The following is a 25,093-nucleotide window of genomic DNA, read 5'->3' as shown; positions in this document are numbered from 1 at the left end:
TAGTTTAGTTTGGAAACCACCCATATCTTCATTTTAAACAGTGGCTTCTGAAATGCAGAGTAGCACTAGATCCAAGCTACAATCAGAGAGGTTCAAACTGCTCTGTGTGGAGTCCAGATTATTTTATTAGGATCCACCAAGAGCTCCACGGCCTGGAAAATCCAGCTGAAGAACCAGCATCCCTGGTAAATTTAAAACATTGCAGATGAAACAACATGGGAGAATAGGTGTTTCTGGGAGAATGAGGAACTGCAATTGAAAATACATAATTCCCAAAGCTGCATCCAAGGAGAATGGAACAAAGATCTTAAAATACAACCCCTAGAGTTTTCCCCCACCATGGTTGCAATTGTTTTGAAGTACCCTGTTTAAAATAGGTTTTCAAACCATGAAAGACTAATCATTGCAATTTGGAGAGGTAAGTAGGCCCTTAGAATGTAGTTCACAATTAGCTAAAGATGGTAGAGGAATTTCAGGTTGGCGCAGGAGATTTAAAAAAAAAAGAAAGAAAACATTTTTTTTCTAGCAAGAATGACATGTGATGGTAGAATAGAGGAAGATAATTGTCATAACAAAGGGAATATGTTATTATTTATTGGCCACACTTAAGCACTGGAATCCTGGATTATAGTATCTGGTGACAAATGTTGCTTGAAATTTTGTAAATATCACTTAAAAACTACGATAAATGAGTAATTCTGGTGTACTCCACAAACAACCCTTTCAAAACTCAGTTCTGGGAAGCAGAGTGACTTTTTTTGTCCTATATGAAAAGATTAAATGCCTGAGCACCCTAAAAACTTGTTCTCTTTAGGCTTCATCCTACTCTTACTACCAGTAGGGCAATATTGCTGGCAACTGTGGCAAGAGAATTTTCTAAACCAACTAACAAACTGAACTTTGTGGTGCCTTCAAGGTGTGGCAAAGCCCACCCAGGTGGTCCCCTGCCCCTGTGTTGGTGCCAAGCCCACCCAGCCTTGTGCTGTCCCCATCAGGGACCACTCAGCCCCATGGAACCAGAGGGAAGGGCTGAGCTGGGAGGGTCACAACACTCAGCTCCCCACGGGCTGAGAGCATTCCTCTGCCAAAGGGACAGCTGTAAATAGATATTTAGTGTCTAATTTCTATATCCTTCAGTATCTCAACTTATATTTAGCCCAAACCGTGGCACATTTATCTGATTTGTTGCTATTAATTTCCAGGTTCCCTTTCTATTTTCTTCCTCCTCTCACAGATTCACTGGGTTATGAACTGCAGTAATAACATTTCCAAGCCAATTTTTTTCCTATTGGAAAAGCTTCTGATATTTTTCTTTAAATCACTCCAATACTGCTGGGATACTCATTACCCTCCTCCTTCCCTCCCCAGCTCTGGAAGTGAATGCAAACAACAACGAGGGTGGTGGGGGGAGAGAGAGAGAAAAAGCCCCAAGCCCTCAGCAGTAAGTTGGCTGATGCTGGCAGCCAGACAAATCTGGCACCACACAGCAGGCAGGCAGGCAGTGCACTGCTCATCCTTTCGCTTTGCTGTGTGTGGGGATGCTGGACACCAACAGCCAGCCAGGGATCCGGCCAAAGGCTGCTCCGCTCGGCGCCTGAACCCTGCTGCTCTGTGCCCGGGTGGGAGAGACAGGTAAAACCAGGAATGCTTGAGATTGCTGCCTTCTATTTCCACTGCCTTCAGTCAGGAGAAGCCCAGGCTGCCTAATCTTATTCCTAGCACAAGGCACAGTGCAGGGGCTGTGCACGTAATGCCCTCAGGTACCGGGACTTGTTCGGGATTCTGCAGCAAATAAATTGGTGCAAGTGGCAGTAAAGGTTTTATTTTTGGGGGGGTTACACTTTGTTCAAGTCGCCTTTATAAATATTTATTACTATTCATATAATTACAGCTCTCTGACAGTGGGCTTTACAGCAACTTTGAGCCACAACAAACAGGCAGCCTGGATGCCTCCTCCCCAGCCTGACTGTACCTATTCTGTGTGTTATGTGTTTATCTATTACCACCATGCTTTGAGCTTATAATTTATTTCATAATGTAATTTATAGTTACATTACAAAAGCATCCCTCTGCAAACAGCAACCATGTAATATTGATAAAGCATTTAGGGACAGAACATAAATTCAACGGCTCAGATATTATGTAGTATCAATAATCTGCAGGAGAAAAAGTGTCTGTGTAAGTATGCACAATTTATTATGGCAGGAACCTAAACAGAGAACATCTTTCTCTGTCAAACTTTCTTTACGAGAACTTGACACCCTCAAATTCTTTTCTCTCCCACAGATGTCAGAGGACAAGACAGACAAGGTAAAAATCAAAGCAGCTGAAAGTTTTGAACATGAAAAGCAAAATATTTCTTGGCTGAAAAAAGGTAAGTTACTTTGAGTTATTAGTTACTGGTTTGTGTTCAGACATTTCTTTTTTTCTTAAAAAAAAAAAAAAGGCAGAACATAGCCTATAGGCTTGAATAGGGCCTGAAATTTCTACCATAAAAATTCCATAGCTTGACTTCTGCTCAATATGCACATTCAATTTCTTTAGGTACAGAAAGGCCTAAATTATCAAATTTTAAAGTAATCTGAAAGCTCCCTTTTCTAATGTCCTTGCATACCTAGGAAAGTTTCATTTGACCTGACCTCTAAGTATGGATGATCATCTTACTTTTGATGAAAAGTTTTTAGTAACTAAAACAGCTACTGAATTGGATTAATATTATTAATAATTATTTTCTCAACCATGAGTAAAGATCAAGCCTGAATCTTCAGATTTGGCAGTGTCTTATTTTAGAATAAGATAATATCAGTTGTCAGCGCTTTGGATGCACAGAAACATAGACCCTCAAATGTAGACAAGTCATAAAAGCCAAGCATGGGGACCTTTCAGGTTTAAAAGGATGAAAAAGAAATGGTGTTAAGTAGCTAATTTGCAACAAATACAGTATTTCAAATACTACATTCTATTTTTAAGCTGTTTAAAAAAAAAAGAAAAAATGGCAAAGATTTCCTTATTGTTTCTACCCATAAAGAAGGAATCTTCTTAGGATATATTTCTTGCTGAAAAAATTTGATTTGCTAAGTTAGAACACAGCTTATTACATCTTCATGCAAATTTGTTGGTCATAGCAGAATCCCTTTATTGGATTCATTACAGACAAGTAGGATTTGAGTTAAATAGAAGTTCCAAGAGTAAGCTTTCAAGATGCACAAGATAGAATTTAAATGTCCACGGCTGGGTACAAATTATGCTTTTTAATGAGAACAGTTGCATTCTAATCCTAAAAATGTCACTTGTTGAGTCTTCCCAAAATGATCTCATATTTTGAAAATGCCAACTATGGCAGTGTTGGGCAAAAGGCACATTTATAGCCACTATTATGTCACCTGTAAGATGTGCATCACTATTTTAAGCTCATGTCATTGGATGTACATTAGATTTTTTAGTTGCAAAAGTGTTTGCAGCAAAGCAGTCTTGAATTAATGTCCCTGCCTTGCAGTCTTCCATGCTTTTGCAGCATTTGCACAGAATGAAAAGCTGCCACTGGAGCAGGGCTCAGTGACCAACCTGTAAACTTGGCTTGGCTGGACACCCAAAGTCCTCTGCTTGCAAGGGGTCAGTTCACTTCAACAACAACTCAGCAAGCAGAAACTTTGCAGTTTGAGTGTCCCAGAGAGGGATAAATCTGAGTGAGCAAACAGCAAACATGTAACTGAATTGAGTATTTATTCCATCACTAGAGAGTAAAACACAAGAGATCTGCAACTCTACAAAGGGATATAAAAGTCCAAAGGATTTTACCATGTCTCTGAACAGGGTAAGAGTGATGGCAGGGCCCTCAGAGTCCCATGTTGTGATTTACCCTCTGGTCCAGAGCTCCTCCAGCTGTGTGTCCCTCACAGCTGCATGCTACCTGAGCTCATTTCACTTAGCTAGGCCACTTCACAAGCTTTGATTCCTCCAGTTCCTATGCAGAGACCCCTATGCAGATTTTCAGTATCATTAGCAACATTTTGATTGTTCTGTGCTTGGAAGAGCTACAATCTCTCAGAAAGAGCCAAGTGTTGACTATTGGCACTTCTCCTTTCCAAAGTGCCACCAAGCAGAATTGGGCCTTGAACATCTCCTACAGCAGCTGAGTCAATAACTGAATGTGTCTCATGAGGAAAGCAAGTTTTCCTTGAAATAAGAATATGGAAATTATTTTATCTTAAATTGAAGTTTGTTTTTAAAAAAAATTGTTGTTGTTTCTTTGCTTCAAGCACTTCTGTGGTATGCACTGGGATTTTAGAATATGGTGAAACAAATTGTCTGGAGCAGAAGCTTAACTTCTATGTTTAAATGTTTTAAAAATACCTCATGTATAGATTTCAGGCATTCCAATAAACAAAGAATTGTGGAGAACAGACTTGTACTGTTTCCATCAGGCACAGTAAGAAGACTATATGTTCTTTTAGCATCCAGTGTTAAAGAAAAGTTATTTTTATTCATGGTTTTGTATTGATTATTTGTTCCTTCTAAAAGAAACAATCATGAACCACATAGTATCAGAAATAAACAACTAGGCTGTGGTTTTACTGTCTTTCCTAGACTTCAGTTTTTCCTAATGCTTTGCAAAGTAAAAGCTCATGGACTGGTTATACAGTGGGTCAACAGCAAAATAAGGTATCTATACATTTTTGTTGTCTTTCAGCATTAGAAACTGTTTAATCAGGGCAGAGGGATTTTGATCTGGCTGCCAGTTATTTATCTTCTACTTTTCCTTGGAACAAGATAATTTACTTCTGTCATGAACCCTCTAAGAGCAGAAATCAAAGCCTTGTTCTGAGGGAGAACTTTCCCAAAGCAAAACAGAAACCAAACCAGCCTTGTCAGAAGTATTACAGAAAAACAGTAGGCTGGGCATCCAGGCTTGTATCTTATCAGCAGGAAGAGTACAAACAGTTCAGATCTGCCTCTAAATAAGTCATTTTTACCCACTGATGTGCCCTCACACCCCTGCCAGGGGTGCATGCACCAGGAAACTGATGGCAGTTAAACATGACACAGGGACAAAAATGTTGCACAAGTCAGCACAGTCTGGGAAATCATAATTTTGGCCTTGGTCTATATTTTTTTTATAGGACAATGACAAATTTATCCTTCCCTTTTCTTTTTTTCCTTGTACTACAAGCCTTTTACTGGTGAAGGGTCTTCTACAGTACCTGTAGAATGTAGAACCATAATTAAATAGTAATCAGAATGTAAACAGGGGAGAAGAGTGTTAAATGTGTTTCCTAGGTTAGCTTAGACTTTAAAAAGCCCCAAAACATCTCTATCTCTTGAGGCATTTAGCATTGAAGTCTAGATGTGGATAGCAGGACAGACTTCCAGGGATGAAAGTGAGAACAAAGATGGTGAAATGTTTAGAGTCCTATTCCAAGATGTCTCAGGGGAAGGAATATATACACCAGAAATGTTTTCTGATAGTATGGAATATTCTTCAGGACTATTTATTTCTAAAGATCACACAACAGATGAGAAACCCTGCATCTGGAGGGTATGCATCAGACCATCACATGCAAATCAAGCAGAATCTGTATGAATGAGCATGGAGAAAAGGCAGCTGTGACCTCAACACTGATGTGAACCAACCCAAGGAAAGCCTGGGATATAGCAGCAAAACCAGACAATGACTCCTATTTTGTGTAGGAGGGGAGACAGTTATTGGTGCTTTCTTCCTCCCATGGGAGGAAAAGGGGAGCTGCTGGTGATGGGAGTTGGTTTTGGATGGAGATACAGAGATCCTCATGTCAGTGCCAACAAAACATCAGGGCAGAGTGAAACATGGGTTCATTAGCAAAGAAGCACTTCAAAAATTATCTATCTGCCATGGAAAACTGGAGCAGGAATCCTCAGTGCATGTGCTTTCCCCACTTATGCACATTTTGCCCTGACATGCACAAAATAACATAAATGCCTAGAATATGACACATATAAATAAAGAACAGCCAATATAACTTGAAGATAATATTTGAGAAATGTCCTCTGCAAGGCCTTGCATCCCCACCTTCTTCATGCACTCACAAGATTCCATGGAGAGAGTGTGACAGAAAAAGTGGCAAGTTTTATAAAATTAAAAATAAAATAAAATAAAAAGGAGAGATTTAAATCAGATGTTAGGAAGAAATTCTTCCCTGCGAGGGTGGTGAGGCCATGGCACAGTGTGCCCAGAGCAGCTGTGGCAGCCCCTTCCCTGGAAGTGTCCAAGGCCAGGTTTTATGGAGCTTGGAGCAATCTGGGATAGTGAAATGTGTCCGTGATCATGGCAGGAGCATGAGGTCCCTCAGAGGTCCCTTCCAACCCAAACCATTCTATCAGTCTGTGATTCGATGAGCAACAAGCAGATCTTCACACCCCAAACAAGAATCTCTGGGCCACTAACACAACATTAGAGGGTCCTGTAAAACTCTGGAAGCCACACAAAACGTGCCTTTAGAAAGGCAGCACTCAAGGATGAGCAGCACTCCAGGAATGACTCTGGGATGGTCCCACCTCACCCAACACATCCACAGCCCTGCCTTTCCCCACGGGCCAGTGGCTCCTTGCACCATGGCAGCGATTTAGGGCCAGATCAGCAGCCATCTGCTGGGAAAGGAGGGAGGTCAAGGCAGAGCTAAATTCACACCAGCCTCAGCATGTGGCTTTTGGAGCTCCTTGCAAACAAATCTCTCGGTATCACTCGGTGATTGCAGCCAGATGGGAACGTGGGAGCAGGCGGGAGCTTATCTGACGGACACAAAGCTATAAAAGGTGACACTGATTTTGCACAGGGACCACAGTGGTCTGTTCGCTATTTCTGCATCCACTGCAAACACGAGGGGGGAAAAAAAAAATGTTTGAGGGCCTCACACTGCCCTCCCATGGTTTCATCCCAAACTGGCCACGGCAGCCCAGGAACGCAGATCCAAGTCACACAGAAATGAAATTTCATTTCAGGATATTTTCACACAAAGCCCTCCTGTTTTATGCTGCCCAGCTGTGTACACAAATGCCCTCCATATATAACTTCCAGTGAAAAGTTAATGAAATGGCTTCCTTGCTCTCTTGCCAAAAATATAACTGAAAGTCTAATCTCAAGACTTTCTCCAAAATAGCCCCTTTTTGCACTAAAATTCTCATAAATCAGAAACGTTTTTGTCTAAAATGAGCCTGTTTTCATTGTCTTGCAAATAGTAAAAAGTCTAGCCCCAATTTCTTTAATCCACTGCTCCAGCCAGCAGATTTTTTGCTGTAGGGTGAAATTCAGCCCAGTACTGAGGGTCAGTGCAAGGTCAGCACTTAAACCATAAAATAGGGCTTAAGTGGTAAATAGAGCCTCTGTTCAGGATTATATTTCACCCCTTAAAAGGACTACATTTCATATGAAAAGAGAGATTTACTTATATCATAGATCTGGCTGTAGTGGCATTATTACAATAATACCTTATTCCATTAGGTATTAGTCCCATTGGGTGAGACTGGGCCACATTTTTTTTTGGTACATCCCAACACAGGAGCAGACTATTCCTGAATTCACCAAAACTTCCGACAGCCTGGTCCTGGGATAAGGGGAAAACCTTTCTATAGGGCAGCCATCAAAAAGGTCTTTTTGCAAGAACACTACTCTCCCATTTACCCAGGGGCTTGAAGAGACTTTTATAAGCATTAATAAAGTGGGAAGGACACAATGCCACAAGACTGGTATTGCAGAAGGAGAATTGTCCTGGAGACACCCAGGGAATTTCCCAGTTTTTACAACCTTCCAGTTTTATCCCTGGTTTGGGAGGACTGGAGTAAAAGTACAAGGCTTTTACTTTTGCTGAGACTATTCTCAGCAGAGTGTTTTGATCTGACTTGCATCCCTTCATTTAGGGAGTTAAATGACATTTTTAGAATTTCTTCCTAAAATTTCACAAGTCACTGAACGCAATTTTGCATACAAGCTTGGACACTTGTTTCCTGAATTTTGCTGACTTGGGTCCAGAAGCTTTTTTCACTCTCTTCTTTCAGCCTGAATTAAGTCATTGCATTGAAAAGCTTTATAGAAGACTGATAGCAAAGAAAGACTTCTCAGTTTCATGTAACAGAAAATGCCAAATGCTTCTCAGATGAATGTTCTAATCCAAGCAGACGGGTTCCAGATAAGAACAGCACACACACACAAAAAAAGAGCACATTTAAAAACTGATGACAAGGATCCCAGGGGGCTCAAATTCCTGGAAGATGCCTTGTCAGCTTCAGGACTATGACCAAATGAATTAATAAAGACAACCCTTCCTTTAAGTTGTAAAACAGCAGATTTAAAGACTCTTCCAATGGAGAGGGAGTATATGAAATCTGCAATGGTCCCAGCTCACCACTCCTAATGACGACGTTATAAACTGAGGGGTCCTTGACCTTTGAGCTGGAAGATCCCTGAAGATGTAGGACTTTGGATGTACAGTAAAGACATGGGTATTTCTCTGGGTGATAGTGTTAAAGTTTTAAAGGTTTAAAGCCATGGTCCTCTGTGGGGATATCCTGGATAGCTATTATAAAAATATATGAATGTTTACGAATATATGAATGTTTATCTAGGTTTGATTGCCTGAAGTAAATTTGTTCTACAAAGGAAAAGTTTCTTTCATTCAACTGCCAGTGCTGGGGAATACCTGAATGTATTGCTGCGTTCACTACTGGAAGTGTTCCAGACCAACTCTATTCTTTGCTGTACTTGGGCAAAATATTCAGAAATTTGCCCATTATTGTGTCAGTAGAACAAAACATGAAATAACACTAAAGACACTCTTTAGTTGTTGCATATCTCAAACATTAAAGCAGCGCCCACATGTCCAAGGGCCTCCACAGCACTTGCTATTTAAGATGGCAAACTGGTGCATGGAAAATCTTAGCCTAAGGGTCAGTGTCAAAGAGATGAATAATTCCATTAAAGCAACAGAGCTGTACTGGCTTGCAAGAAATCTGATTTGTCCCAATATGGTTAAGAATAGATAGCACTAATCATCTCAGGGCATCACTGCAGCAGGAGGAACAAAGCCAGGGCTCATTTTACCACCTCGGTTCATAGAGGAAAGGGTCAAATGCCAAAGTGGACTGGTAGATCTGAGACAGTGCAAGCCCATCACAACAAAAACTATGCAGGCCTGATTTGAGTTAGAAGGCAGAATAATCATAGATTATTTACAGCCAGTTCTCAGGAAGTGTTTTAAAGGCCTGGGAGATTACACATGGCTATGTGGAGCCAAACTGACAGTCAGTCATACAGAGGTGTAGAAAAATCCTTATTGTTGGAGCAGCCCAACGAAATATTAACATTAAATATAATTAGATTATGAAAAAAATTAGCCCTTCCCTCATCTGACTGAAGATTTCCAACCATTCTCTAAAATACAACTGCTTGTAAGTACTCAAGACAAAATGCTGTGTGGATGGGCTAAATATTGGGCAGGCTGGTGGTCTACTGATTTTGAAAGATATTACAGAGAAAACGATCAGAAGGGAAATTAGTTTAAATATTTCTTGTTAGCTGAGATTCAACAGAATTATTTTCCAAGTATTTTTAAATGAGTATTTAGAACTATGTGCAAATGGAAAGAGACATTAAAAGTGACTGCTCTAAATGATCAGAAATAAAATCCTGGACACAAACCCTTCCTCAGAACAGCCTGGTGATTAGATCTGGGACTTCAGGTCTGGGCTCAGGGCACACGAACACAGAAGAGTGCTCAGATTCACACCTTCCAGAAGAAGGCTCTCATCCCCAGATATCAGACACTCTGTGCAATATCAGGGTTTGAGGATCCCCAAGTGTCTCTGAATGCACTGACCACCTAAAGCTCATTGCTCCAGAGACAGAGGGAATGACACCTGAGTCAAGGGAGGGCTCTAATTCTGTCAGGGAAAGTATTCAGCTATCAGTAAAAAGTGGAAAATCTTTGAGATTCAACACCCAATCCAACTTTAATTCCTTGTTTCCTCCCCATCCCCTCACCTTTTGAGCCCCAGGTGCCTGACCCTCTGCAAGCACTGTGGAGAAGGTTGAACCTGGGAGTCTGCTGCTTGCTGGACAGAAAGGCAAACACAAAAATGAGGTGCTGAAGCCCCCAGAGTCAGCTGAGCTCCTTAATAACTCTTACTACTCCTGAGATTCATCTCTTTGAAGAGAATTGCACAAGGCCTCTTAGCCCCCTAAGTGATATTTCAGTGTTGCAGAGATCTTTGTTACCCTCCTAAACTAAATTAATTTTTATTTTATAGGAGTCAAACAGTCTCTTAGGGTCTCTTGATTATATAGTCTCATTCTAATTTCAGTCTTTAATCTGAATAAACACATTAGAAAAACACAGACACAATTAACTTAATCATAAATTCAGATGGATTGTTTATTATCTGTCTACTTAATGCGCTTATGATTGCAGCAGTTAAACATGATAATGTTGTCTTCTCTCACATATAAATGAATACACACAGCACAGAAATATGCCCAGGAAGAAAAACTTCTCCCTGAATACATCAGTGGGCTCCAGATACAGAGAAGTAGATGCACCACTCACTGCAGTGCTCTACAGAAAAACAAGCATTGCCATGATATTGTTGAGACATGAGAGAACTGATTACTGACAGATTATGTTCTTCTTGCTATAAAAATTATATATAAATATGTCTGCAAGCAGCTTCAAATGGAAGGAGATGGTGCTGCAGCAGAGATGCAACTAGGAACACTCTCTGCTTATATCACTGCACCTGCAACTCAAAGAAAGTGTAGACTTTGGGTAAATAAAACCACTTGAGTTCTTCAGAGTAAGGTACAGGTCAAATCAGTACCTTCCAACTGAAGAAAACTCAGACATCAGATTTAGAGAACTTTCTGCTTTGCGATCTTTGTAAATATAGTTGTCTTAAACAGAAGTTAAACCCTTATAGCACCAAAAATTGTGTTTAGCTACATGCCCATGGCAACTAAAACTTGTGCCAAAGTGCTTTCATGTATCCACAAATGCTTGGATGCCAGAATTTAAATTGGAATATGATTCTTCCTGTTCCTACAGCATATTGAATATGAATAATTATTCAAACATGCATCCAAGTTAAGTTGTTGATTATTACTCAGACTTCCCTATCACTAGTTTTTTAATAACTGCACAGTATACCATGATGAAGTTTTATTTGCCTTCAGAATATTCAAGTTCTAACTAAATTTAAAACTCACTACACTTTCCCCCTTCAAACAAGAATCACTGAAATATGTCTACTATGAAAGCTCATGAGCAAAGAGGAAGAAGAGGGAAGATAAAAGAATGAAAACTCAAAAGTCAATTCAAGTCTCTTCAGTTTCACTTTCTCAACAGTTTCCCTCATCTATAAATACTAAAAAAACAAATTTCCTTATTGAAAGAAAAAGAAGTTGTAGGTTTATTTTGAAGCTCTGAAGTCCATGCTTACTCCAGGAGTGGGTAAAACAATATAAGAGATTATGAGATTAGGGGAAGAAAGCCAAGAGAATCATAGGAAAAAGCAATTATGGCACCTGGTAGTCACTCTGGCTAGATGACGTGGTGACCAAATTTATTGTCAGCAGATATTTTAAGTGCTAACTATTTAAAAAAACTACTATTGCTATTATAAAACAAGGCACATAAAATCTAGCATAAAGTATTTGAACTATATCCAATTCAGCTTCCAGCTAAGCAACCTTTTTTTCCTTTCCTAGTTTATTTATGATTTAAATAAATAAGTAGCCCATGAGCTTTAGGAAGATATTCGCTTCACACTCTTGGTCCCCAAGTTTATGATCAGCCCTTTTCCATCAGAAATGGTAACCACTGAGCAAAGAAATTCCAAACAGCAGTGGAAGCTTCCCCAGCTCTGCCTTGGAGGGAATCACCAATACTTGTAGAAGGATAGTACAGTCCCCATGCCTTGAAATTTTTTCAAGAAAAATAAGTAAAATATAAAATCTCAGCAGTGGTTTTTACAGTATGACACAGCAGTATTACTTGCATTAGGCCAATTTACCACTTATGATAGCAGTAATAGCACTAAAAGCCAATAAAAGCGGTCTGTTCGTTCAGAGATTGGCTTTTATGGCTTATTCTAAATATTATCAAGTGAATCAAAAGCTGTCATTATAGTGTCTAAAAAGCCTTCGTACCTTGTAAGCAAACAGTGTGACTTTGACAAATAATCATTAATATGCCTGTGTGAGACCAGGGCTAAAAGAGAAAGAAAAAGGAAAACCCAATATTTCACTTTACATAAATCATTAAGATCATTACAGTTAAATTTCACACAGAATAAAACAGATTTATATGTACAATGCCATAGTTTTCCCAAGTTGGGTTTTTTTATCTCTGTACATTTTCATAAAACAAGAACTTGGCAGAGCACTGAGCAACGGATGATTGGACTACAAATGTGCATCTTCATCAGCTCTGGGAAAACAAATGGTGCACATGCCTAGGCAGTATCATTTGGGCCACATCTAACCTAATCTTCCCTTGACTCTCATCCTGCCTGCCCAAAATTTCTCCCTCACGTTCTCCTGCTGCTGAACCTTGCAGGGGTGGTCTCTCAAGGTCACACCTTGACAGCCAGCCATCCCTGCTGGCTCTGTAATGCCCCCATTTCCTACTGGATCCCCTTGGGTAGGCACAGCCTGGGCTGCCCAGGGACAGGGAGGAGGATGGACAAGGTGGAAGCACGGCAGGAGCTTCAGGACACCCCATGGGATGGGACATCACACATGGGGAGGGTGAGCACAACATCACATAGAGTGTAGGTGTTGGAAAAGCTGGGCAAGGATTGTACAAGAGCTTGATTATACAGTCCAGACTTTTCTCAGTTAAACTGTTGATACATAAACGAACTAAACTAATAGCTAGTGTTAATCAAATGACAGTAGAATCTTAGCTGTGCACACACCACGTGCCCCTTCTGCTCACAGAATGATTTTTCAGCACAATGCCAGCAAGGGCATTTGAGAGCCCCAGTTACGGTGAGCACCCTACAAGGAGCCTGCCCTTAGGTCTGCAGGGCACAGCACTTCCCCAGCCTCTCCTCAGCCCCCAAACCACCCCCAGTGACCCCTTAACCACCCTGCCAGACATCCAGGCTCCAGGCATGAGCCTGGGACAAGCTCAGAGCCCTGGGCCAGGCATGGCCACCTGTCTTGTGGCCTTGACTACAAGGCTTGGGCAGCTGGCTCAGGCATTCCTGCTCCCACAGGTAGTGCTGTGCCTCTGGGAGGCTTTTGGCCCACTCTGTTTACAGTTCTGGAGCCCCCAGGGATGGGCAGCTGGCACTGACAGCGTTATGCGATCCACTGTCCAGCTGCACATGGACAAGCAGGAACATGTGGTGCTGCTGGGCCAGGGGAATTCTCCCCCCAGCACAGCCCTTCAGCAGCCACGTGTGCTTTGCAGGCAATTTATGAGAGCACAAAACCAACAGACCTCCCATTCCAAGCTTCTAATTTCTTTGGCTGTTTTTCTTTTTTTCCCCCCCATGAAGAACTTTCCAGAAACATCGCATTAAGAGAGAGTTAGAAAGATCCCAGGTAAAAAACTGGTGCTCCAGGTTTTGCCTAAGGTATCCTAAATGATGGTAGGTATCCTGTTAGGATTTACTACCTGCTTGTGTTTATCCAAGAAGAGGTGTATTATATCCTTTAAATCTACACCAAGTGGAGCTGCTTCCCTGAAAAATTATGAATTATGGGTTTGATTGTTTTCAGCCTAAAAAGTAAAAAAAGAGCTCCTGATCTACTTAGAGCTACAGAATATTTTCAGATGGAAGCAACCTTAAAAAGACCATCCTGTTCCCACCCCTCTGCCATGGGCTCAACCTTACAAGGATAAAAGGACTTTGGTCCATCTGAACCTCATCTTTCAAGCAGAGTGCAGCAACTACCAAGGTCCCTCCCAGACCCAAAACACAAATTAAATATCTGCTTTTCTATGGCCAGGCTTAGGTGTTTTAGCAGAGGATCAGCCGTGAAGACCTAGAGAGCAGAAGCTGCTCACTGAAATTAATATTGTCGGTGTTCCTCTCCCAGTATTTTGCAGTGTTGATTTCAGTCCCTAGCATTCCTATAAAATGAGAGAAAAAGATGTTGCCACTCAAAGATTTGAGCAGCTTGGTCTGTTTGGTTTTCAGGCCGTGGATCTGCAGTGCATGGATTCATCACATGCAGTTTTCCTGCATTACTTTTCCCAAGGCTTCAATCCCCCCATACTTCAGCTCCACCTTCATTCCTGTCACACTCAAGTTTTCTATTACTGCTGAAGAAAATCAGAGCACAGGACACTGCAGGTTGCTGTGCAACCCAAAACAACCCATGCAGATGCTGACAAAATGAAAGCATCAGATATGATTCTTTAGGCCAAGATTTCAAGAGCAGAGTCACCAGAATTACTCATATGCCTGAAGTTAGCCTTGTGCTTAGGCCTGCTGCTGAGTCTGCTTCTGATAGAAGATGAAGAATGCCTTGGTTTTTGATTAGAGGCCACATCTTGGCTGTAGTGTTGCACTGTTTCTAATTGTTGGTGTAGTCAAGAAACTCTATCCTTCCACTTGAGACCACCTGGAGGAATACATTCCCCACCCCACCCCCCTAAACTTCTCCCACGAGCCCAAAACTTGGCATTTATATAATACATATTTTCCATTCTCCCCCCACTAATGAGATGCATTGATATTTTTACCTGCTTGTGCTGTGTTTTGTTAGTGGCAAACGTTTCAAACACGGCGTGGTAATGGGATATGGGATTATATATTTATTAATCTCAAGAGCGCTGTGTAGACCATACCAATAAGTTACAAGCAAACTGGCAGCACAGGGTTTGAGTTCTGGCAGGGAAACTCTCCCAAGCCTTCTTGTTGGGCTGCATTAGGCTGTGCTTTAAAGGTTTGTGCTGAGCTGGAGCTGCTTGGGTCAGCTGTGATGCAAAGAGGCTGCACTGACCCCTCTGCCCTGGGTCAGTCCTGTCACAGCCAGGGTGACCTGGTGGCCAAGGAGATGCACCTTGAGCAGCTGATCAGCTTGGGTTGTTGCATAATATAGAAAATCTTGTTATATTCAGAGAAAATTTTAAAAAAAGTTAGCTGTGGTGTACCTTCATTGACAGAAAACAGCTCTTTCCACCCTTGGAGATTGTGTTTACATGCAGGGATGTCTAAATCTGTCTGTCTGTGAGTTTACACAGATGCCGCAGTCAAATTTCCCCTGCACCTTCTCTCCTGCCCCACTAGGTCAGCCTGGAGTTCTCAGCTAGGTGGCTTTTACAGAATTAAAGACATTTTTTGCACAATTGAAAGACTGTCACTTGAAGATGAAGCCTGATTCACCTCCCAAAGGAAAATCAGAGAAAGTTTGATGGATTTGCCCTCTGTAATAGTCAAGTTTGTGTGCAGCAAGAAAAGGAAATAAAAACTAGTGGAAAAAGATATTTCCTCCAGGATCAAAGCTGAATTCTTCCAAGAATGCATTCCCAGACTTTATTCAGAATAAACAGTTTTGAGGTGAAATGATTCACAAAGTCCAGCTTTGCTCAGGCACCTTGTTTTCCCTTATGAGGTAAAAAAACCTGACAAATTTTTACTTTTCACTTGAGGTTCTCAAATCCTTTTCAGCACTTAACCACTAAAGCAGCCTATTTGCTCCATGAAGGTGATTAATAGGAGTGGAGGTGAAGCAATTACTTAGAAGTGTGATTGCTTTAGGTATATGTAATACTTAGATATTCTAAATATCCAGCTTTATGGGTAGCTGAGACCCTTGACTGCAGTTTCCAGTGCCCAGCACCTCTTAATGAACTCTGGATATAGCCAAGAAATAAACAGAAATAATTTTAGCACCCAAAATTAATAGCTGTAGATGAGGTAAAAATCACAAAGGACTGACATTGACTTTAATGAGAGAAATGAGTCCTTAATGAAAATTCCAGTACTGAATTGTTAGACTCTGGCTTTCCCTGATTCTCAATCTCACGTTTTGTTGCTTTATCACTCTTAAAAAATAAAATGTGGCAACACCTACATTTCTGGCCTGTGATAACCTTGTTTGTGCAATACCAGCCTGTTCAAAATATTACATTTCATTTTATCAGCTCTGAACTGAAGCTCTAGAATTGATTGTAAAACTAAACTTTCACTCCCAAAAATAAACATTTGAGGCAGATGCTCACAGCTTTTTACATAAATTTTAAGGGTCTCACTCCAGAACTGGTCACTCTGCCCTCCTTCTCCCAGTGTCCCCACTGAATTTTGTTAAAAATTAGATCTGAATCTTGTAATTACTTCCAAATCCAGAATTCCCTTGGACTGCCAGGGCAGAGACAGCAGCCACCATTAGCCAGGTACAACACTGGAGTTGTTGGCGTGGCTCTTGCCTTGGAATGTATGTAAATTTACATTACAGTTATTTAAGCAGCTGATTTTTAACTGCTTTCTTCATCTACATTGCCCATAATGTACATTATAAAATCCTTATTTTCACTATGGTGAAGACTGCCTAAACTCCAGCTGGATAAAGACTCTATTTGCTTTGTCTAAACAGTGCAAGCTCTCCCATATTCAATGACTACTGGAATTATTGTGTGATCTTTTCAGCTTCTAATGCATATTAATTTGTAATATACAAAACCCTTCAATAAATAATTGTGCAGACTGAATAAAAAAGCAATTTAAACTTTTTCCCCCCCCTAACTGGAGACACTTTTTACAAATAGTTCTTTTAAGTAGTCTTAATAGTATCTCTTTAATATTGCCATTAAAATTCACCAGAGTTCAAGAGCAGAGCAAATTTACATCTGTTAAAATAATGGAATTGACACTGATATTACATCATTGCTATTTTAAATAATCATTCTTCATAATTCTAACCTACTTGCTTTAAGTTGCAAATAAAGGGCTTGTTCCTACTTTCATCAAAGAGGATGGCAAAACTCCCTTTGGCTTTTGGGGAGCAGCAAGCACCTACATTTAGAGACAGGGCTCTCTGCTGATGTGTTGGGGTTTGACTGCGTTCACTAATGCAGCAAAGAATAAATCCCTCTGGAGGAAAAATTACTGACAGGGGTTCTGTGAGCTCCAGACAGAGAGGATAATTGTGCTGGGCTAGCCTGTTCCCAAAAATCACAGAGCTCCACAGACTACTCCGAGTTCCAAGGTACTTAGAGTGTTTTTGCTTATTTTCATAAGAAAGCAACATTTTATATAGGTGTTTTTTGCCATTTTAGTGCAATTTTGTGGTTTTCCTTCCATGAAATTTTGGGAAAGGCTGTTTGAAAAGGAGCATAACAACAACCCTCACAAATTCACCTTCTCTTGGGAGAACATTAGAACCTTCACTGAAATTACGTAAGTGTTCTATGAACAATTCAAACTGAACCTAAAGGAATTAAAAATACACACCATACACAGCTGGAAAGGCACCTAGAAGGTGAATCAATGTAGTTCTTTCCCTGATGACAGCAGAAAAGGAAGCAAGGATCTTTAAGCAATAGAGAGGATAAAGGCTATAGCTGACACTATTTAAAACTGGAGAAAAAACACTCTTCATTATCCATTTAGCACTCAAATGAACACAGTTTTGTACCTGACTTAACCTGAGCTGCTTTTGTGTTCTTCAGAAAAAATAAATCTGTGTCCACATTGCAGCTTATCACCTGTAAAATCACCACAGTTCAGCTGCCTGTGTAGACCTCAAGTTTTCAGGGACAGAAACGTTTCACCTGTATCTGCACTGAGCATTTAGTGTGACAGATTTCTGGCCATGGCAGAAATCACCAGTCACTCCTCATAGCAACTTTGTGCTAATGCACCACTGAAATATGCTGAACATTTACAGGACAATAACCACCAGCTGAGTCTTAATCATAATTTTGCACTGCAGTAATGGGGCTGTTACATGTTATCTGGGAAACAGGGAACTTTATTAGCATTGTCATAAAAGCTAAAGCAGAATCAAGCCCTTGTCCCAGCACCACTGACACTGCCTATTATAAATAAGATATCCATCAAACATACTTAGATCCTAACTGAAATTGCAATTGCCTTGGGTGTCTTTAAGGATAATTTGATTTAAAGGAAAACCACATGAGGGAACAAAATGTGACCCTTTGCTGTGAAGGAAAGCACAGCACCACCAAGACCAGGAGGAAACAAATTATTCCAGAAATATCAAGTTTTGAAGAATCTGCAGTGCTGACTTCTTTACTCCACTTGGAATTACTAACCCATTCTATAACTTTCCACTTTCACAGTGGGACACCTGCCCTTGTGCTCGTTTGGGGAAAAGAATGAAACACAGCTTGAATGTTAGGGAAATATTTTCCAAGCAAGGATGATTAGTCAATGTTCTGCCCTAGGAAGCGTTTCAGGCACTGTCACTTAATGATGTTTAAGGAGAAATAAGAGGGAAAACACCTAAGGATTTAGCCCACAGAGATTTTCATGCCATGAAGGCTGGGTCTAGCTGTACTGAGATCCTTTGCATCTGCATGACCTGTAATCCTTTTAGGCACTATTCCTCAGCTTTAAAATATTCCATCATTCCCCATGCCAGTGGCCCTAAGACAAGATGATATCTGTGCAACCCAGCCTGAATCACACTGCAAAGCAGGGAAGAGCAAACTAAATATGTTACAAATATGGCTTTAGGAAGAAACTTACTTATTTTGTGGCTTTCCAACCATACTAATAGGAGCAAACATATACCTAACATGGAAGAGCAGCTGTTGCCACAATTCTTCACCACAGGAAGGAGGAATAATCAAATATGCCCATCCCAATCTAATTAAGCCTATATTACACAGGCTATATTTTTATATCATAAATGTACATTCTAGATTCTTCATTCCAACACCGTTCTCTTCCAACACTAAAACCTGCTTATCTGAAGAACTCACGTAGCTGCAAAAATTTTCATTGGAAGAAGTATGTTCTCATGTCATCTATTTTTGGCTTTCCATGCTGTGACAACAGAGGCTGGCCTGGTGTTTCTATATCTGAATATTTCTCAGGTAGCAGAAGAGCTGCCGCAGATTGCCTGGCACCTGCTCGAGGATGAGGTGAACAGAAAGCAAAGCAAAAGTATTTTTATTTCATCAAGAACATTTTGGCCAAGCCTTATTTGTAGAAGGTAAAAACTGAGGAAAGTGTAAACCGAGGGGGAATGTAGTCTTTTAATATTTTGGGAGCATGAAACAGTGAAATCAGAGTTCAGAACTAGAGCAGGTTTAAGACACAGTGGAGCAAAAGTGGCAGGTGCTGGGGAGAAATATCTTTTTCAGGATAAGTGTTTTCAAGATATGGTAGTTACAGTTTGGTAGTTCTAATCTTCTTTGAACAAAATAATTTCTAAGAAGGCAATATAAAAAATGTGGAATATAAATGCCAATAGACACCTATTGCAAGTATGAAACATCAGCAACAAACCTGTGGCTGCTGAGTTAGGAAAAATAACCCCAGTGTACTTAGATACATTGTCTTTTGCTAATATACTTTTTGAAGATCTGACTTCTTTTAATAGAGCAGCTATTAAGAGAAACTAATTATGATTTTATTTTTAAGGGCCTGGATTTTCTCTTTCATGTATCATCCTAACTCAGGAGAAAGGCCATTCAAGCAAATGAGATGAGGTTGGTGTGAACGAGTTTAAATGATCACACAAAGGCCTCAAGATATTTATGGGTGGAATGAGTCATTCCTGTTCTGGTTGGGTGATTGCATCAGTGGAGAATTAGTCTATCATCATGCAGGGCCTGAGCCTCCATTCTCTTACATCACCATACATCAGCAAGCTGGTCAGTGTTTCAGTAGCCTAAAACCAGCAGCCTAAAACCTAAAACCAGTAGCCTAGAACCGAGCCCACAGCCCCAATTCCACACAGCAGTTGTGCATTGACTCTAAAGAGGCTGCCCCACCTAAATCAGGAGAGCATCTGGTCTTTCTTCTTTAGTCTGTTTACCTAAAGTAACTTTGCATCGTTTAGTAAGACCTGTTTCTCATTAAAAGTGTGAAGTAAGCGTGGTCAAAGAACATTCTTTTTCTAGCAACACATTCAAAAAGGTAGCTTTTTTCCCCATGAATCTCCAGCAACATGTCTACAAAGGAGACATTAATTAGATAACACGAGTTGAGCTACTCAGACTCCTTTTCACACTAAATGCAGATCTGTGAGACACCTTCAGCAAGCCAAGTCTTGGAATATTTTGCAATGATTTCTGGGTAAAACTAAAACAACCATGCCAGAACCAACTGGATTTTTGCCATTTTAGGCACACCAGGTTTGGTGGTGCTAGAACAACATGTGATGCATCCATCTTATCTCTAAGAACAGGCAATGCCAGCTATTCAAGAAGCCAGTTCACAAAGTGTTGTGGTGACTATCTAGAGTAGATTATGAGAGAAAGAAATGGCTGGAACATCTCCAGCAACTGTTGGAGTTCCCAAGAAGTTTTTTCCTCACAGTAATGACTTTAAAGCTAATTAGAGGCAGAAAAATCAAAGACAAATTCCCCAGACACCAGGTGTTTACCAGAAAAATCTCTTTCCCAGCCAGACACCATCCCTGTTCTCAGTGGTCTCCAGGAGCCTCTCCCCTACCAGACAGGAGGTGTTCTGGCTCCTCAGTGTGTCTGTGCACTTCTCACTTTGGAGAATTGGGAAGGCTTAAAATCACCTTCAAGGTGGAGAAAACCAAGCGTGGATGTTGCTTGGATCCATCTCAGCAGCCCCAGGAGCTGGCTGAGAACCAGGGTGAGGATTTTCATGCTGTGGGCAACCAGGGCATTGTGTCCTGCTGCTCTCCTGTCCCTGCCCAGACAGAAGTCCACCACAAACATGAACCTGGAGTACTGGATTAAAACAACTCCCAGTGCACTTTTAATTCCTACTATTCCACCTTTTTCTGAAGATATTTAAGCACCAAGCATTGCAAGTATTGTGGTTTCATATTCATGTTATATTTTACTAGTACCTTGTAGTGCTTGTCTGCATTAAGTGGTGTTTTTTCTCTTTTCCCACAAATAAGAGATGTCTGCACCACAACATAACCTTTGGGCAGCTCTATTCATATCTAAAGCCTGAGGATTTTTGGGAGAAAAAAAAAAAACAGAAGATTATGTATTTATTCAGAAATTAAATGAGATTAATAATTTTGAAAGCAATTTACAAATAGCAATCAGCCACTGCAATGAAGGTCAAAAGAAAAAGGACACATTAGCAATTGAATCTCTTCCCTTCCTTTAAAGTTTTAATGCTGCATACCTGTTAATAATGGGAAATATTCTTCTTCAAGAGTAGCATTTTCAAAAATTGGTAGGATCCTTTTGCTAATTCTAATCTTCTTTTAATAAAATAATTTGCTAAAAAGGATTATAAAAAAGCATGAAAATGAAATGCCAGTGGAAACGTACTGCCTCTACAATAAATAGTTAATGTATTTTTTAAATGAATGATTTAAAATAGCTATTAAAGTAAAGAGAATGAGCTTATGTTTCTAGTAATGACTTCTCTGCCTCAGAATGAAATCTGTAAATCCCTGATTGCAATTTCACATCCCAAAAGAACAAGCAGTCCTGGGACCGATGCTTATTGCCTTTATCATTAATACTAGCACACTAAATACGTAATTTTTATATCACTGGTTTGAATATTTAGATTTATACTTGTGTATGCTTTATATTTTAAATCCCACACAACCATTCTGTCACAAAAATAAAGCTCCCCTTCAACAAGGCTTTTTTGTACGTACATGTATACACAGACTTTCAGTATAACTACAATTTTATTCATAAGAGTGCATAATGATTCAGGCTGTGATTGTTAATAAAAATGCATTTCTAACCATCAAATTTGAGTCTATTATTCTAAGTTAATTGCATTTGCCCTAAAGAGACTTGCGACTGGCTGTCAGCCTATTTGTGTCAGTTCCATTTTATTCATCAGTCAATCTTGTCTCCTCTTTTTTCACATCCCATATATTGATCAAATAGATTTGTTAGCATGCCTCTGCAGCTTTAAAAAAGTTTTTGTTATTTGTCAGGTTTATTTGATTACTATATTAGTTGAGTGTTATCTTAATTGTTATTTCAATAGAAAATAAATGCCCTTTGATAGTCCCACAAGATTCCCATTAAATATAATCCATATAACAAGTTAGTGGATGAAGTGAATGTGGTAAGAAAATAAACACATTAAGCCATTTTTTAAAGGTGGTATTAATCTGCAGCTGTATTGTACTTGATCCAAAAGACAGGAATAGAAATAAGTACAGTGTAAAACAATTTTGATAAACATCAGTGCCGTATCATTGCATATTATGCTATGCATAAAATACCTTAACAAAAAGATGTGTGATATAAAATAAACTGAGGCCATATCTGGAAGAATGGGGTTTGTGGTTATGTGTGAAATTGAACACTATTAAATATGGCTTTTGACACTAAAAATTAGGCTAGAGAGGCTGTACACAAAGGGAAGTGCTGTTATATGGGGCAAATTTTTGGTAGGGAGAGAAAAATGGAAACCAGCTCTCAGGAAAGTATTTATTGCAGCAAAAAGTAAGCATGTATGCAGGTAGCTTTTTCCTCCACAAAGGTATGATACACAGTTGAGTGAAATAAAGGAGAGTTTAGCTAGATTAATACTTGGAGACAGCATCTTGTGCACATCAGACCCTCAGTTTTGGTAATGAAGTCACAATACCAAAATTTTTACTGCAATCTTATCTAAGGGGAAGGTGATGCAACCAGTTTTCCCTTATGAATGTCTCAGAAACCTGTCTCTCATATCTTCATTATCAGCAAGGTTACATAACCCTGGCTCCTTGCCCAACCTTAAATCTGGGATCTGCCCAGCTGGTACCTGAACTTACATAGTGTCAAAAATATCATCTCATTTTAAAAGATATGAGAAGTCCATATGTTTTAAGATAGCTACTCAAGATAGAGAAGCATTGATTTAATAAAAATTTTAGGAAGCAATCTACTGCTTTACCTGTATTGCAGTACATTGACTGAACCCATAACTTCCTGAAACTGAGATGAAGAACCTTATGAAAAGCTGAGTTTCCTTCATTTCTTTGGCCAGGATTAGTCAATCATCTGACTTCAGAGAAGTTCAGGTTCTGGTCTGAATAATTATCTGTAACCAACTGCAGGGAGAAGGGATGAGAACAGGGACAAAACCAGACTTTCAAAAAAGCCATTTTTTCCTGGCTTAATCTCTTCAGTGAAGGTGGGATGACATGCAGCAGGATGGGTTTGTCTTCCATTGATTTCTGTAGGAGTTTAGGCAAGACTGAACAACAACCCTACCTATCAGGTAGAGCTGGAATGATGAACATCACCCTAAGGGGGACCTCTCTCATTAGAGCAGGAGCATTTTTAGGGCCTATACCTGGCTGAGGATGCTTGAAAAATCCAATTCCCAGACTGTTTTTCATCTGGAACATTTCATACTAAACTACCATGCTAAATCTTCAGATGCCCTAAAAAAACCCTCAAATTTGCAGTCGTCCTAGAGCTGTTAGCAACACTCCTGTGATTCAGAAGCACACGGCGTGATGATAGTTTCAAGCTAAACTGTTATGACCAGCTAGTATGGAATATAAACAGGAACAGATGAGAAGAATACAGCCTCAGCATTTGAGACAACAAAGAAAGAGTGAAATGATTGCTACATAAAAGACATTTCAAAGACCTCCCAGAAAAGCAGGCATAAAAATCCCCAATAAAAAGGCTCAGCAAGAAAACTGTCACACCCCCTAATCCTCAGCAGACTCTAACAAGATGTTCGCGTGAGCCAGAGATTGTCTCCTTCCCCAGAAGACAAAAGGCACAGAAATCAATACTGTCTAGCATAGGATTAGGAGGCAAGAGATAGATAAAAAGGATTCCTTAACCTTACAATTAGAAACCCCAACTCTCCAGCCAAAAAGATAATCAGAAACAGACTGCAAACCTGTGTTACAATAATTGCTGCATCTTTTACTCTTTGAAAACTGATATTTTCAGAAGATTTTTTTATAATTTATTGCCACCCCAAGAAAGGTTTTGATGGCCACTTAGCTGCAGACAACTGCTGCGACCAAACCACAATTCAACACACATGGCAATAGAATTATTTCCTAGTCTTTATGTTTTAACCACCTCCAACCAAGCAAAAATTTTATTACCAATGCTTGTACCAACCTCCCAGTAAATTGTACCACTAAAAGCAAAATATGTAATGCACTACTTCTAACAAATGATCAGCTTACTGTGCCCTGAACCAAACACTTCCACAGATTCTTCATGCCAAACCTGGCATAAGCATGTGCTCTGATTAAAAAGGAAACAACTTAGTTGTTATAGCAAGCGTCTTTAGCTTTATTTGGTATTACTAATGCTTTTAAACAGAAGGCAGGGTACTGGCAAGAGTAAAAAACAGACTTGAAGGGGGAGGAAACCTGCAGGCTGGAAAGAAGCTGCAGTCTCCTAAGTCTGACCCTCCTGCTGCAGATAACGAGTGACCATAAGATGTGAGAGCTGGAGAAGTTTGCTGCATAGAAATTTCAGACTCTGTCAGAAGCTCAGCAAGGCAACCACAAGACATTGACAATGACATTTATGAAGCCTATATTAACTTACAGCAATTACTCTAGTACCAAATTATGTATGCTTAGGTACTGAATGTTCCCCCTTTATAGGGGGTTAAATAGCACAAGCTCTTATTGAGGGACAGTCAGAATTTAAGCAGTCAGCACATCCAATGTTACAAGACATTCCTGGTCTTCCTGGTGCTTATCAGGAGAGGAAAAGTCAATTTCTTTTTTATCCAAGTGCAAAACACTTGTAAACCATCACTTCATGCTCCTGTGAGCCTACTGTCTCCTGAACACCTTAAATTTCCTGCCTTAAGCTAACTTTCCATGGTTTTGTTCAGTGCAAGTTAGACACTACCTCAGAGCTGCCTCGTGCTCTGTGGCAGATGAAATAATCCCTGTAAGTAAACTACTCGAAACCACTTAGAAAGAGGCTGGCAGAGATGCAACTTAAACCATTTTCATTTGTCATGGAAAGACAAACAA

At 40.1% G+C, this 25,093-nt stretch overlaps 1 protein-coding gene across 1 annotated transcript in view; it reads left to right on the top strand.

The window, feature by feature from the left end:
• The first annotated feature begins 1,424 nt into the window (after nucleotides 1–1,424).
• MDFIC2 (MyoD family inhibitor domain containing 2) overlaps nucleotides 1,425–25,093 on the top strand; it is a 42,409-nt gene continuing 18,740 nt past the window's right edge. The window contains exons 1-2 of the mRNA XM_063164318.1: nucleotides 1,425–1,632; nucleotides 2,287–2,374. Of these exons, the coding sequence (XP_063020388.1) occupies nucleotides 2,287–2,374 (88 nt within the window). The 5' untranslated portion in view covers nucleotides 1,425–1,632. The remainder of the gene's footprint in view (nucleotides 1,633–2,286; nucleotides 2,375–25,093) is intronic.

This window comes from Melospiza melodia, chromosome 10, assembly GCF_035770615.1.
Source record: "Melospiza melodia melodia isolate bMelMel2 chromosome 10, bMelMel2.pri, whole genome shotgun sequence".
NCBI lineage: Eukaryota > Metazoa > Chordata > Aves > Passeriformes > Passerellidae > Melospiza > Melospiza melodia.
This window is presented reverse-complemented; position numbering and strand designations above follow the sequence as displayed.